The sequence below is a fragment of the Cydia fagiglandana genome, chromosome 17 (assembly GCF_963556715.1).
Source record: "Cydia fagiglandana chromosome 17, ilCydFagi1.1, whole genome shotgun sequence".
Lineage (NCBI taxonomy): Eukaryota > Metazoa > Arthropoda > Insecta > Lepidoptera > Tortricidae > Cydia > Cydia fagiglandana.
In genome coordinates this window covers 14,684,214-14,700,367 of record NC_085948.1, presented here as the reverse complement: position 1 = coordinate 14,700,367, position 16,154 = coordinate 14,684,214, and the positions used below count along the sequence as shown (strand labels likewise).

The 16,154-nt window shown below is 37.3% G+C and overlaps 1 protein-coding gene across 1 annotated transcript; it reads right to left on the bottom strand.

Moving 5' to 3' along the window:
• Window positions 1–9,746: 9,746 nt before the first annotated feature.
• Window positions 9,747–14,020, bottom strand: LOC134672920 (uncharacterized). Its single transcript, XM_063530869.1, has 4 exons — window positions 13,814–14,020; window positions 11,766–12,024; window positions 10,980–11,150; window positions 9,747–9,945 (listed from the first exon to the last, which is right to left on the bottom strand). Exons 1-4 carry the CDS (start codon window positions 13,838–13,840, stop codon window positions 9,833–9,835), a joined length of 570 nt encoding a protein of 189 aa, XP_063386939.1. The 5' UTR covers window positions 13,841–14,020; the 3' UTR covers window positions 9,747–9,832.
• Window positions 14,021–16,154: the final 2,134 nt, after the last annotated feature.

The following is a 16,154-nucleotide window of genomic DNA, read 5'->3' as shown; positions in this document are numbered from 1 at the left end:
ATATAAGAATAAAAAAACAAACAGAATTTAATAAAATGAAGCAGAAAAGTTATTAAAAGGTGTATTGTTATGTGATACGATACCTATATTTGCATTTATTTTTATAATTACGATTATTTTAAGTTCTGTAATTACGAATAAAATTACAATTGTATTATGAATCGCTTCAAAAGTTGGGTAACAAAAACCACCCGTGCCCACCGGCTACTGATAAAGTATGATGCCTTGTAAGAAATTTTACCTACTTAGAAAAAAGTAGATTTAGATCGTAAACTAAGTAATGTAGGTAATTAATGTACAGTGTATTGTAGAACAGAATTGAAATAATTTATTCGTAAGAACAAGCACAAAGTAAAGAAATATGCAAACAGGTAAATATAAATAAGTAAATAAATATTATATGACATTCTTACACAGATTGACTAAGTCCCACAGTAAGCTCAAGAAGGCTTGTGTTGTGTGTACTCAGACAACGATATATATAATATACAAATACTTAAATACATAGAAAACACCCATGACTCAGGAACAAATATCTGTATCATCATACAAATAAATGTCCTTACTGGGATTCGAACCCAGGACCATCGGCTTCGCAGGCAGGGTCACTACCCACTAGGCCAGACCGGTCGTCATAATCGACATATACTAATATCGAAATATACTAATATAGGAAGGAAAAAGTGTCACAAAATGGTCTCAACTTAACATCATGCTGGCCTCTTTCAGCTCTAATCTTCCGATGAGACCTATACTCGTATGTACATAGAATAATTTAAAAATAATGCTCAGGTTACAGATGCGCATAATTGTTTTCCATATTATTTTGTCGAAAACGTTCGTATTTGTCATGCTACATCAGTCAACCTCAGTACATTTAGTTCCGAGACTGACTGAAATAGCAAGACGTTCGTAAGTTTCCGTGAAAATACTATGTAGAATAAATTATGCACTACCTTTATATGTACAACCCTAGCTTAATCCGTATACAAATCTAGATAAACAACAAAAAGTCTCTCCACCTGACATTTTTAATAAAATATTAGCCAGGAAGAACATGCAAATCTGATCCTTCGTCTCCTAAACCGAAGACTTAAGTATTTAATTTTCGAGAATATGAGACGGGTCTTGTGTGTAACAGGCTCAGGTGTACATATCTCAACAAGGTATTTGGGAAGGTAAGCACGTTTTCACATGAACGGTTTTGAAATGAGCCTTCTTTTTTTGAATGGATAGCAAATTCTACTTAGAATCGGTAAACTTTAACTTTGACCCAAAAATTTCTCTAATTGCATAAAATTGTGATTGAACGAATGACTGAATGTGATATTTATGTGAAATGTCTCAGTCAAATACATAAGGGCCCCACTGATTACCAGTTCGCCGGCCGATATCAGCCAGTCAGTTGTTCATAACTATCACCTTTTGCGTTTAACTGACAGGCTGATATCGTCCGGCGAACTGGTAATTTGTGGGCCCCTTAAATATTTGACTGAGACATTTTACATAAATATCACATTCAGTCATTCGTTCAATCACAATTTTATGCAATTAGTACCTTATGTAACTGTGCGTGTAATCATTTAGGTACCTCAACTCTCTATAGAATAAATCTGTATAGATCAAATCATATCTTACGTCGTGTAAGAAAAAACGATTTTTATAGATAACGACTCAATCTAGAATGGAGTCTAGCTAAATGAAGCATTGATGGAATGGTCATTTGCGTCGTCTATAATGAAAGTCTATGATTCTTATACCTAATACCTACAGAAAATCATATCAGCTATTTTCTGAATTAGCTCATATAAAGGTTATTTATAAAATGTCATAGGCAATTTTATTTATTTATTATTGTTCTACGAGTTCTACGTTCTATATGAAAATATGGTGTAAGGCAACATTACTGCTTATTAAATTCTACAAAAAAAAAATCAACTCTGAGTTCAGACTTGCATAGCTCATTTTTAAATAAAACACAAATTTAAATATACATTGTGAATATTCCGTGTGCATTTATTTCGTTTTAGCGCGCCCTTAACATGAGTTTTGTATTTAGGGTTGGCACAAATGATATGAAATTGACAACGACATACGTTTATATTAATACTTACCTGTCATATACTGAAAGGATGTCAGTCATTTCGCCTGACAGTTATAATATTTAAAAGGATAGTGAATCACTGACCTAAATAAATCATGGTATACTAAACATGTGCATAATCGTATATAACGAAATAGGTGCTTGGACTTTTATATACGTATTTGTTCCATTTCCCGTTTGAAAACTCTATTAAAAATATATACTTATATTTTAGGGTTCCGTACCCAAAGGGTAAAACGGGACCCTATTACTAAGACTTCGCTGTCCGTCCGTCTGTCACCAGGCTGTATCTCACGAACCGTGATAGCTAGACAGTTGAAATTTTCACAGATGATGTATTTCTGTTGCCGCTATAACAACAAATACTAAAAACACAATAAAATAAAGATTTAAATGGGGCTCCCATACAGCAAACGTGATTTTTGACCAAAGTTAAGCAACGTCGGGAGTGGTCAGTACTTGGATGGGTGACCGTTTTTTTTTTTTTTTTTGCATTATGGTACGGAACCCTTCGTGCGCGAGTCGAACTCGCACTTGCCCGGTTTTTTTTTAATGTTTTCATTTATCAGCATTTTGAAAATATCTTTATTTTTAAAATATTGATAATCATAACATTTAGATTTAGATTTATTTAATAACTACCTGACTATTAACTTTTGTATAACCTTACTAATGTAGAACTATTTACTTTATGTTTTTTATATATATTAGGTATTATATTTTCCTTAAATCCGAACGCCTAAAATATTAGTACCTACATTTTCACGTTAACAAAAGTTTACAGAATCTGAGTATTTTTTAATTTATTTGCCGGATGTTGATTTTCTGACCCTTGAGGGTCCAATTTCAGGAAACAATCAAACAAATTAAACTTTCGTGATAAATTCCGAGGTAACAGAACTATCCAAATAAATAATCGAAATTAAGTTGTTATAAATTATCTGGATAAATAAAATTTTCTTAAGAAATCCTTGTTTAATAAAACCACTAAAATTATTATAAACAAGCACAGAAATACAAGAATAAAAAAACAAACAGAATTTAATAAAATGAAGCAGAAAAGTTATTAAAAGGTGTATTGTTATGTGATACGATACCTATATTTGCATTTATTTTTATAATTACGATTATTTTAAGTTCTGTAATTACGAATAAAATTACAATTGTATTATGAATCGCTTCAAAAGTTGGGTAACAAAAACAAACCACCCGTGCCCACCGGCTACTGATAAAGTATGATGCCTTGTAAGAAATTTTACCTACTTAGAAAAAAGTAGATTTAGATCGTAAACTAAGTAATGTAGGTAATTAATGTACAGTGTATTGTAGAACATAATTGAAATAATTTATTCGTAAGAACAAGCACAAAGTAAAGAAATATGCAAACAGGTAAATATAAATAAGTAAATAAATATTATAGGACATTCTTACACAGATTGACTAAGTCCCACAGTAAGCTCAAGAAGGCTTGTATTGTGGGTACTCAGACAACGATATATATAATATACAAATACTTAAATACATAGAAAACACCCATGACTCAGGAACAAATATCTGTATCTTCATACAAATAAATGTCCTTACTGGGATTCGAACCCAGGACCATCGGCTTCGCAGGCAAGGTCACTACCCACTAGGCCAGACCGGTAACAAAAAAACTCCCTCCGCCTGACATTTTTTTAATTAAATATTAGGCAGGAAGAACATGAAAATCTGGTCTGTCGTCTCCTAAACTTACGACTTAAGTAGGTATTTCATTTTCTAGAATATGAGATGGGTCTTGTATGTAAAAGGCTCAGGTATATCTTAACAAGGTATTTCGGAAGGTAACGGAAGGTAAAGGTACGTTTCCAAACAAACGGTTTTGAAAGGAGCCTTCTTTTTTTTAATGGATTGCAAATTCTCATTTCTTTTATTGACTTTATTTTCTTTTCTTTTTGTAAGAATTTGATAATATGTTTTTATGAAAGAGCTACGTATTTGTATGTTTTTTTAATCAAATTTCTATAATTCATGTCTTGTAGTTACTATAAGTCATGTAGTTACTGAGTATAATTCCATGAATTATATAGTAATTTAAATTGAATTTTTCTTAATTACTCGTAATGCATGTTAATAATTAGGTATAAGATGTAATAATGTTTTGAAAAGATGTGTCCCGCCGAGTTTGTTACTGATCCCATATTGGGATACCCTCCTCCAATTGAGGGGGGACTTAAATCTTCTCGATGCAGAGGTGTAGGGTTGGAGCCGTTATAGCTGTATTGAATTTCATAAGCGCATTTTAATATGCCTACTTGAATAAACTATTTTTTATCTTTATCTTTAAATTCTACATAGAAACTTTGACACTAAAATTCCTCTAACGGCTCGATGTGACTTAGAGATTCACCAAATATGAAATATATTCGTATCTAGTTAATCTCTAATTCATGTTCCAAATCGCGCCGTAAGTATTTGACTGAGATGTCTCTTCAATCACATATCACATTCAGTCATTCGTTCCATCAGAATTTTATGCAATTAGTACTTAATGTAACTGTGTGTGTGTAATCATTCAACTCAATTGTCTATAGAATAAATCTGTATAGATCAAATCATATCTTACGTCGTATAAGAAAAAACGATTTTTATAGATAACGACCCAATCTAGAATGGAGTCTTGCTGAATGGAACATTGATGGAATGGTCATTTGCGTCGTCTACAATGTACGTCTATGATCCATATACCTACCTACAGAAAATCGTACGAGCCATTTTCTGAATTACCTCATATAATACTAATAGGTTATAATATTAATAGATAATAGGCTAGGGTAATAGGTAAAATGTTATAGGGTATTTTATTTTATTATTGTTCTACGAGTCTAAAATCTACGTTCTCTATGAAAATATGGTGTAAGGCAACATTACAGCTTATTAAATTCTACACAAAAAATGATCTAAAAAAGCGCTACGATTTTTCATAAACTCTGCTGGCTGACAACGGCTGATTTAGACGATGCGAGAACTCGCATGCGAGTTTCATACCATTGCGGGTTTTGATCGGTCGGTTGAATTGGACGTAACAGTCCGCAATGTAACTAAAACCGTCTAAATCAGCCTTAACGCGAGAAAGAAGACGTCAGAAATAGCTGTCGGTGGCAGATTTTACACATTTACGAGTATTATTATGCCTAGGGCTGATTTAGACGGCGCGCGAACTCGTTTGCGATTTTAGTTACATTGAGGACTATTGGTTACATGCAAATCAACCGACCAATCAAATACCGCAATGTAATGAAACTCGCACGTTAGTTCTCGCATCATGTAAATAGGCCTCGCTAAAATGGAAACATAGTAAAAACGCATGTGAGGAACGCGGAATATGGAGGCTGTCTGTCTTGAATATTTACTAGTCTTTGGTGCAGGTATACAGTATGTAACTGAACGAAAAGCAATTACTCAAACCCGTTAATGTTTAGGGCATACTAAGCAACTTTTACTATGGGACCAACCCCGAAATCGCAAATAAAAATTGACTCTCCCATAGGAATTTCAACATCAGACCAGCAAAATGTATGAAACATCCAATTTTTTTTCCGCTTTTTCGTGGTTGTTTCCATAGTAAAAGTTGCTAAATATGACCTAAATATTAATGGGTCTCTTTCTTTGCCTTTCGTTCTGATACATACTATATTATCTTCACATTTAAACACAAAACACAACCTGAATTTGTGCTTACGCGTCGGGTAAAAAAGTGGAAAAGCTTCCGTACGCCCATTAGTAGATGCACGAACAAGCATTAGTGTTGTTTCGGGGTTTTATATGAGATGAGGGTCCGGTCATCCATCAACGCCTTACTGAAGTAACCAGGTGTGTCCAGTCCAGAGTAGTCCGATCAACAAAGAATATTAACAACATTAGTCAGCTAGTAATCTTATAGTTCTGACTAGAGATGCAACGGATAGTTGTTTGACCGGATACCGGATACGGGATATCCGGCCTGCTCATCGGCCGAATATTCATATCCGGCCTCCGAATATTCGGCCGGAGGAACTATACTTACATTTCGGTATTTATTTATTTATTTATTTATTTTAATCTTTATTGCACAATACATGAAGGTACAAATGGCGGACTTAATGCCATTATTTCAGGTGCGCATTATGCAGGTTTTGATATTTAATTTTAATTTGATCTGTTTCCTAGTGAACGTTCGCGGACTCATTTCTAGGTTCGAAATGAGTGCGCGTGCAATTCAGTGGAATATTTAAATTGTTCTATAATAATAAATGAGTACGATTATGACAGTGACTGTTTCTTAAATCCAATTTTGTTTACCCCGAAATCAAATAATGTTACTATCCCGTATCCGGCCGGATAGTAGGTCACTATCCGATATCCGGCCGGATATTAAAATGTTAGGTGGATAGGCTGGATACCGGATAGTAACCGAATATCCGGTGCATCTCTAGTTCTGACACCTAGAGATATTTTACACTTCTAAATATTATAATTTTTTTGTATCTGTACGTTTTTTGTATTAATATTATTAGTTTTTTTATTGTAATTCAGCATTAAAAGACCATATATACATCTATAAGTAATATACGTTTTATACGTTAGTTTGAATCGGTAGTTGCAGTTAGTTGTATTTTATAAAACTGTTGATGTAGTGTTATTATTTTTGCTTGTATGTAAAGTAGAGTACGTAGTACTCATATTCAGGAGTCGTCGTTCTTTCTGTATATTATATCATCTTGAGCAATTCGAGATACCTAAAGCCCTATTCAGATTTGACAGCTTGTTACGGTTTTGATCTTATTTTGATACGACCTTGAAGATTTCTTATAACTGCTGGCAAAATGAAGTGAAAATCGTGCGTAAGATATGCGCTTACCGCTAAACGCCAATTGCACCATTCCACTGACCCGGGGTTAACCGGTTTAACCTGGAGTTACCATGGCTACCAGTACAATTTGATAACCGCTTAACGGTTAGTGGGATGGTGTTAAGACGATCGTTTAGGATGACCATAATGATATTAATGATGCCTTTGATACGAACAAAGACATATGTAACTTCGTATAAGATGAATAAAGTCTAAGGAAAAAACGTGCATCGGAAATCAAGAAAAAGTTATTCTCGGATAGATGGCGCACACACCTTTATCCTATGCTCGGCTAGATGGTGTGACGAAACACTTAGATATCAGTGAATGAACATAGGTCAAAATGATACAAAAATAATAAAATCATTTGCATGCATGCACAATATATGCTGGGGTCCGAGTGTGTTCTATTAAAGATCTGGGTGTCTTCGATACGCGGCTCACTTTTCATGAGCATATCTCGACGCTTGCTGCCAACTGCTTTCGAAGACTGGGCTTCGTTATACGCAACCTTCGTCAGTTTAACGATCCTGTTGCTATCAGGCTTGTCTATAATTCACTTGTAAGAATCAAGCTTGAGACATCATCGATCGTTTGGCATCCCTACGAATCTACCTACAGTTTGCTTCTTGAAAAGGTACAAAAAGCCTTTTTAAGGTTTTTATACAAGAAAATGTTTGGATATTACCCGTTTCTTTATCCGACAAAGTATCTCCTTGTGGCCTTAGGTTACAACTCTTTGGAGGTGAAACGTAACCTTAGCTTATTGACGTTGGCGTGTCGGACCCTGCGCGGTGATTCGGACTGTCCAGAATTGGTGAGTCGACTTGTACGACTACATGTGCCAGACGTCCCCAGGATAGCCCTCAGACCGCGGCGACGCGGTCTGTTGGCTTTGCCAGCGGGACGCACCGTGTCACGACTGAACTCTCCGCTGCTCCGTGCCCTCACACAGTTGAGTGCACTCTTGGCATCAGTACCCGAGTGCGACCTGTTTGCGTGGCGTTGGGTGTCTGTGAGAAATGAATGCATAAGATTCTGTGAGGTGATGGATGCGAGGCCTACATCCGTAAAAGTGTAATTGTGGATGTGATAAGGGACTAGTGATTTGTAATTGTGTTATTTGTAATTGTTTGTTTGTACCTGATTGTTATATGTACCTTTGGTATATGTTAATGTTAAGTTTCATGGCGCATTGGATCTGTCTGTAAGGTCATGTAAACATTTTTCAAATAAAATAAAATAAAATAAAATTTATCCATATAAATACATTTTTTGGATAATTTTATACGTTTTCATTTTGAGTTTTAGTCGTGTGTCGATAGATGGCAGTAAATTTACTGTGACAACAAAATTTACAATGACAGGACCCCTCTATACTATCTTTCTTTTTGATACGAATCAAAACCAGTTTAAAATTGTAACAAATTGTTTGCTTGTTTGTAAATTCATCATCATCTCAGCCATAAGACGTCCACTGCTGAACATAGACCCCCCCCCCCCTTTTTTGGGGGTGAATGCCATAATCGCCACGCTTGGCAGGCGGGTTGGCGATCGCAGTCGAGTACACCGAATTTGAGGGACGCTGCTGCCCGTCCACCGGTGGTCTTGGACGTGGTTTAAGGACATACCCGCGGGTCCACAATTGTTTGTAAATTGTATTATGTATGTATTTACTTTATTGTACATAGAAATATAAACACGAGAAATACAGTTACAGAGTCAATTAAATACAACAAAGGCGAACTTATCCCTAAATGGGATCTCTTCCAGAATTGTTTCCTAGTAAACATAAATACTAGGCAGTAAACACGCGATTTCGGGGGTAGGAATTATTGATGAGCCGCGCTCAGCTGGAGGTCTAATTTTCCACTCGCATTCACTCCACGAGATTCTGAGTCGACAACGATTTACGTACAAAATGTATGCGGGTTTTCGTAGTTTCTTACCTGAGTGAAAAGATTTATGTCAGATATATTTCAGCCTATATACGTCCCACTGCTGGGCACAGGCCTCCTCTCATGCGCGAGAGGGCTTGGGCTATAGTCCCCACGCTAGCCCAATGCGGATTGGGGACTTCAAACACCTTTGAAATTCTTCGCAGATGTATGCAGGTTTCCTCACGATGTTTTCCTTCACCGAAAAGCTAGTGGTAAATATCAAATGATATTTCGTACATAAGTTCCGAAAAACTCATTGGTACGAGCCAGGATTTGAACCCGCGACCTCCAGATTGACAGTCGGACGTCATATCCACTCGGCCACCATCGCTCGCAAAAAAATAAAATGCTTTCTTACCTGAGTAAAAAGATAAATCAAATAGCAACTTGAATACACATAGTTGGTGCTTGGAATATGGGACGGTGCAGTGTATCAACGCATGTATCGTTCCCAAACTTTCGATCACTCCAAGGCATGCACCTGTAGCATTTTCTTGTAGTTCAAAAAAGTAAAAAAAACCGGACAAGTACGAGTCGGACTCGCGCACCGAGGGCTTCGTACTTTTTGTATTCGTTGTTATAGCGGCAACAGAAATACATCATCTGTGTATGTGTAAATTTCAACTGTCTAGCTATCACAATTCATGAGATACAGCCTGGTGAGAGACAGACAGACAGACGGACGGACAGTGGAGTAATATGATCCCGCTTTTACCCTTTGGGTGCGGAACCCTAAAAAAATATTCAAAGAGTTGGTACATGTACCTAAAAGAAATCTGGAAGATAAGGTGGATATGCGAAATACAACTGAGTAATGGTTCGGATACTTTATTTTTTAATCATTTGAGAGGTCTGTAAATATTCATGTGTAGTAAATATTGATTCGCAGTTTACCCTCGAGATTATCGTAAAGTTCTATCGCAGGCAGTTTTCGGGGCACGTCAGGACGCTGGGTATGGTGCAAGAGCACTCACAATTCGTGAGTTCGTGTTTAACTTTCTCTCCAGGAATGCAACCAGTTGCATGTTCTGTACAAAAGCAGTAATGACGTTATTCAAAAACTTCTATTAAATTATGAAGTAAGTATCAATAACACTTTCCCTGCGTGTTCTATCAAATTAGTTGCAGACTTATACTATGAATGATCTCAGGTGATTTTTTCGGGCTCGGACCCTAATCTGTTAAACAAAAGATATTGTTTCCTTTATGCAGTGGTTACAATGCTTACTGCTAATAGCCCCGATGTAAGTAGCGGGAACAAACCCATTTAAAAAGCAAATTTACCATTCTAATTATATGGTTCAAATTCTTGAATCAGCCCATTCGGAGATGACACGTTTTTGTTATCTCAAAAAACAAGACCACCCTAATTGTTCTCTGAAAAAGCTGTCATATGAATTTGAACCTTAATACTATCACGATAGTTGCTTTTTAAACGACATGGTTGCTTTGGCACGAGCTGTAGACCGCTCTTAATTAAACAAAGGCTTTTGTTTAACGGATTGGCACCCAAACTCGAAAAAATCATCTGAGATAATTCATAGTATACATATACCTCGGTCTAACTCTTACAACCGTTGACTGTAATTTGCCCGTATCCGTCATTTTGATGTCGGCTGAACACTCTAATTACGTCAATTAATAGACCTAGAAACGATATGGATCAGATATGTCAGTGTCAAATGTGACGTGTACAACAACGTCACTTTTGACACAGACACTGACACATCTAATTTATATCGTTTCTAAATATATTAATTGACGTATCTTAAAGTTCAAAATGGGGCGGTTAATATTTTGAATAATAATAATATTACCATATTTTATGTCAAATATCGATGTGTTACGTGGTTCATAAGCATGTTTTTACAATATTTTAAGCTTAACACCGTGTAGAATAATCATTTTTTATAGAGTATTTACTTACTTACTTATTTTTAACTTTCACAGCTTTAGGTTGAAAATGCTTAGTATTATTACAGAAAATTTACGTTGGGGCAAAACGGACTATCCCGTTATGCCCTTTTTTGCGTTTGAATCAGGTTGATAATTTCATACGTACCTCGCAACTTCTTGAATGCTAGTCTTTTAGCCGGATTGCTTGACAGTTTCATGTCTCCATGTCCGCAAAATATAAAGGTACAGCTTTGTATACCTGAATTGAAGCAATAGCAATAGTTGCAGTCGACCTTGAAATGTGTTCCAGGTACACATGTGTGAATTGGATTTGGATCTGGAAGCACACAATTTTTTGTTGTTATAGCGGCAACAGCAATACATCATCTGTGAACATTTCAACTGCATAGCTATCACGGTTCATGAGACACAGCCCGGTGACAGATAGACGGACAGCGGGGTCTTAGTAATATGGCCCGTTTTTACCCTTTGGGTATTGAACCCTAAAAAAGATCGTCTCAAGTTGCCTTTTTCCACTGCGTCAACATCTCTCGTATTAAGTTACTTATATAGAAATATATACATATACCTACATAGAAACCTATTACATACGTATTGAATTTTGAAACATTTTTCTCAGACCCCCTCGATAGATCAAAAGCTCTAAAATTCTGGGTCTAAAATCTTATAATTTGTATAAGTAAACATTTTGTTGGAGTATTTTGTTTTCAATTGTCGCAACTGTTATAATACTGTTATTACCTATAGGTACTTAAAACGTTGTCATGTAAATAAATAATCATAGCAACGTACCTATTGATATTATACCTATTGAAAATGTCTTTACCGTGTCTCTTGTGTTAAATAAAACACTGAGAAAAATATATATTTTGTCAAAAACATTTTAAATTAACCCATGTTGTACCGGGTTTTTTCTTAAAAATAAAATTACCATCCATTCCTGCAGGAGGATCTACAGGATTTACACTTTCAGCTTCAACTATATCCCCATTCACGGGATCATTTGGCATGGCGTCATCATTTATTGCGTCGTCATCCGCCACCGCATCATTATTTGTGGCTACATCTCCGTTAGCGTCATCTGCGACCCCTGCGTCATCATCGACTGCTTCATCAGCGTCATCAGGGATTGCAGGGGCATAGTCTTCTTCACTCCTTACAAAGTCTAATGAGAAGACCAGAACTAGAAGCTAAAATGACATGGCGACTGTTAGAATGAAATAATTTAAACACGCATGAGAAAATTAAGTCAAAGTCATCTTAGCATGAAACTTATGTTATTTTAACATTTCTGACGACCGGTCTGGCCTAGTGGGTAGTGACCCTGCCAATGAAGCCGATGGTCCCGGGTTCGAATCCTGGTAAGGGCATTTATTTATATGATGATACAGATATTTGTTCCTGAGTCATGGTTGTTTTCTGTGTATTTAAGTATTTATATATTATATATATATCGTTGTCTGAGTACCCACAACACAAGCCTTCTTGAGCTTACCGTGGGGATTAGTCAATTTGTGTAAAAAAATGTCTTATAATATTTATTATTTATTTATTTACTATTAACCAGAACTAGCCTAGTTTTGCCCATGATTAAGCTCAGTTTTCGTATACTAGTAACCCGCCTGCGTATATATTTCGTATACTAGTAAACTGAGACAATTGTCACAAAAGGTATTTTTAATTCACAAACTCCCAGACTTAATTTCTAAACATTTATTTTCGTAGAATGTGCTTCATAAACATAAATAAATAAGATGATTAGATTTTAATTTATTTAATTCTTTCCAAAACTCTCAACATTCATCTCGACACTTGTTCATGGACCCAAGCGGTTCTCCCCATAAGACTTGGTGGACTAGGCGTTCGCACTACGGCCAGTTCGGCTCTACCCGCTTTTCTGGCCTCTGTATATGGCTCGCTATCTCTCGTTGGTATTATTTTAAACCAGTCTTCGATACCTGACGATGAGATAGAGAACCTGAAGGAGGCCAGGGAGGCCTGGTGTGAGTCATGCCCGAGTGCGGACATCCCAGTTGCCCGTCACTGTCAACGGGACTGGGACTCCCCACGTCTAAAGTTAGCCCACGCCGCACTCATCGAACAAAGCCCGGACGATTCTGGGCGTGCGCGCATCCTGGCCGTTTCGGTCCCCGAGTCAGGCCACTGGTTAAAAGCTCTACCATCTCGACAGGTCGGCACTGTTCTGGATCTAAGTAGCTTAAGGATAGCAATATGCTTGAGGCTTGGATCCAGAATATGTGTTCCCCATACGTGCGTCTGCGGCAAGGATGTGGACCAGTTGGGCCGCCATGGCCTCTCATGTTCAAGAAGCGCCGGCCGAATATTCCGCCACAGTACGATTAACGCATTGGTCCGTCGCGCGCTTGCCACCGTGTCTGTGCCTGCGGTTTTAGAACCCGTGGGCATGGCGAGGGACGACGGCAAGCGTCCAGACGGAGCCACGTTGGTGCCGTGGAAGTTAGGAAGGGCCCTGGTGTGGGACGGAACATGTGTCGACACCTTTGCACAATCCCACATTCAGGGGACCCGCATTCGGGCCGGCGCTGCGGCTGACCAGCCCAAGTTCTCAAGCGCCGCAAATACTCGACGTTGCTCAACGACTATGAGTTTGCGGCGCTCGCGGTTGAGACTTTGGGTTCCTGGTCAGCCGACATGAAAACATTTATAGGAGCACTATCGGCGCGGCTGGTTGACACCACAGGGGACCCCAGGGCTGGTGCGTACCTCTCTCAACGTATTTCCCTTGCGATACAGAGAGGTAACGCCGCCAGTGTCATGGGGTCCATGCCGCAGTCCGACCTGTTGGACGGGGTGTTCTTTTTATAGTTTGGTTTTTTGTAGGTAAGTATATTTTATAGTTTGTATTTTTTTATTTTATTTCTAGTTTTAACTTTTGTTTTAATATTGTATCCAATATAAATAATAAAACAGTTCATACCTTTTAATTCTGTTACTTACCAAAATATTTAACTTTCCTAAATGCATGTTTACCAGAAACCCCAATCAAAACCCGATTAACTTTACAAATGAAACACTTACAACCTTATTTCCTCAATTTTAAACGCAATAGCAAACTTAATTCAATCGAATCAATTAAATTTCTTAATTAAAATCAGTTTTGCCTTTCGATTCGCAAGTCAAGTTCCGATCATCGTAATTTGAAAAGTTTTCCTATCCTCGTACCGCCCACCATACAAAATTATAGCGAAGGAAGTTAGAATTTTGTTGTATTTTCAATAAGGTTAAATTTCATTTCTTTGAAAAATTTACGAGACAAATGAAATGCTATTACCTACTTAGTTTTTAATTAAGGTTGACATTCCATCGAAACTAAGTGTACGTCCTAATGTACTTTTATATCGATAACCCAAGTTTTGATTTGCATCAATATTGAGACGACCGGTCTGGCCTGGTGGGTAGTGACCTTGCTAGTGAAGCCGATGGTCCTGGGTTCAAATCGCGAAAAGGGCATTTATTTGTGTGATAAACACAAATATTTGTTTCTGAGTCATGGGTGCTTTCTATGTATATAAAGTATGTATTTATCTATACAAGTATTATATCATCGCCTAGCACCCATGGCGCAAGCTTTGCTTGGTTTGGGGCTAGGTTGAGACAGATGTCTTAGATGTCCCCTAATATTTATTTATATTTGGAATGAAATGGGATAAAGGCAGTTATTTGGATATTTTTGAAGCGAATTAAAAAGTGGGAGTCATGTATCAAAACTTCAAAGAGTTTATGAATGTACATACTGATTCGAAAAAAAAAATACAGATTTCGTGCCTCACACGACTATCGAGCACATTGGAAATGAATCTACGGAATTCGAAAAAATATTGTGGCTGAGCGACGAGAAAGTCTGGATAAGGAAAAAGTTACAAAATAAAACTACAACTTTGAATGATAATTATTTTATTCTTAGATTAACACAAGTATCCTGGACATAACGCATGTGAACAAACATATTGTAAAATTTCCACACGCGTATCGAAGTTTGTACAATTGTCGCCGTGGCGCATAAGTGTACATATTTCATTTTTCGATTAATAAGCAGGATATATTAATGTTCAAAGTACAAGAAAATTATTACACGGCAAATCCGTAGTCAACTCGAGAAGTGGTAGCCACATCGCCGTTATCGTCATTCGAGTCTTGATCGGCAGCGGCCCATTTGCTGCAAGATATGAAATTTTCTTGACAGCAGTTTGACGTGACGAGAGATGACCATAACAGCGCGTGCCTATGTTGCACCAAACCTGAGTTCCGCTAGGTACAACCAGGGTTAAGCATCAGCTCTATCTTGGGTACTACTCTCCTAAGTGCTCATCAAGACGAGTCGGATGACCAAAACAGCGTGTGCCTATGTTGCAACAAACCTGAGTTCCTTTAGGTACAGCCAGGGTTCAGCATCAGCTCTATCTTGAGTACTACTCTCCTAAGTGCTCATCGAGACGAGTCCGATGACCAAAACAGCGAGTGCTTATGTTGTATTAAACCCGAGCTCCACTAGGTACTGCCAGGGTTCAGCATCAGCTATCTGCTAGCAACCGCCAGCAACATGCTGAGGTGAGACCATTTCGTGGCACTTTCTCTTCTTTATGTTTCTGTGTATAAGTTTTTATTTTGTGTTTGTGCTCACGAATAAAATTATTTCTATTTCGATTTCTATCTCAACTTCTACCTCTACCTCTACCTCTACCTCTACCTCTACCTCTACCTTTACCTCTACCTCTACCTCTACCTCTACCTCTACCTCTACCTCTACCTCTATCTCTATTTCTATTTCCACCAGCACAAGAATGCATAGATTGTCGAATAGTGAACACGTTATCTACGCCCGTCTCAAACAGGATAGATAGAGTTAGACCAAGAAAAATCTGCAGCGATTTTGATAGCCCACGCAGTGCAAGTGTTATTCTGCCGTCATAATCCCGATAATTCACAACAAACACCGATAACGAACTCTGCGAAACATGAAGTCATAAATGTCATGTGAAAAATGTCGTTCTGACTTTTTGACTATTTAAGGTTAGGCTACAGGGCAAACCCTTAACCCGATCGTCTTTGTTTTAGGCTCAAATTGTAGCTGACTAAATTGTAAAGCGTCGTTTTTCTCAAATTTTTGATATCATTCTTCGTTTCCAAATTATCGAGCACCAAAATCAAAAATTCGGAAAAAATTGAATTTTATTTTCACTATTTCGACCATAACTTTTTTCGTTTTTGACTTTCTCGAATAATTTTTTGTGCACCTTACAGCTCTTGTGATTATGCGTCTTTTGAGTCTTTTTTTTTT

Bases quoted from the DNA above. Each gene is read 5' to 3' on its own strand.
- LOC134672920 (XM_063530869.1), bottom strand. From the start codon at position 13,840: ATGCATTTAGGAAAGTTAAATATTTTG. The intron at 11,151-11,765 runs GTAATTTTATTT...GTGTGCTTCCAG, and splicing joins TCCTCCTGCAGGAATGGATG to ATCCAAATCCAATTCACACA. The intron at 9,946-10,979 runs GTACGTATGAAA...GCTTTTGTACAG, and splicing joins AGCATTCAAGAAGTTGCGAG to AACATGCAACTGGTTGCATT.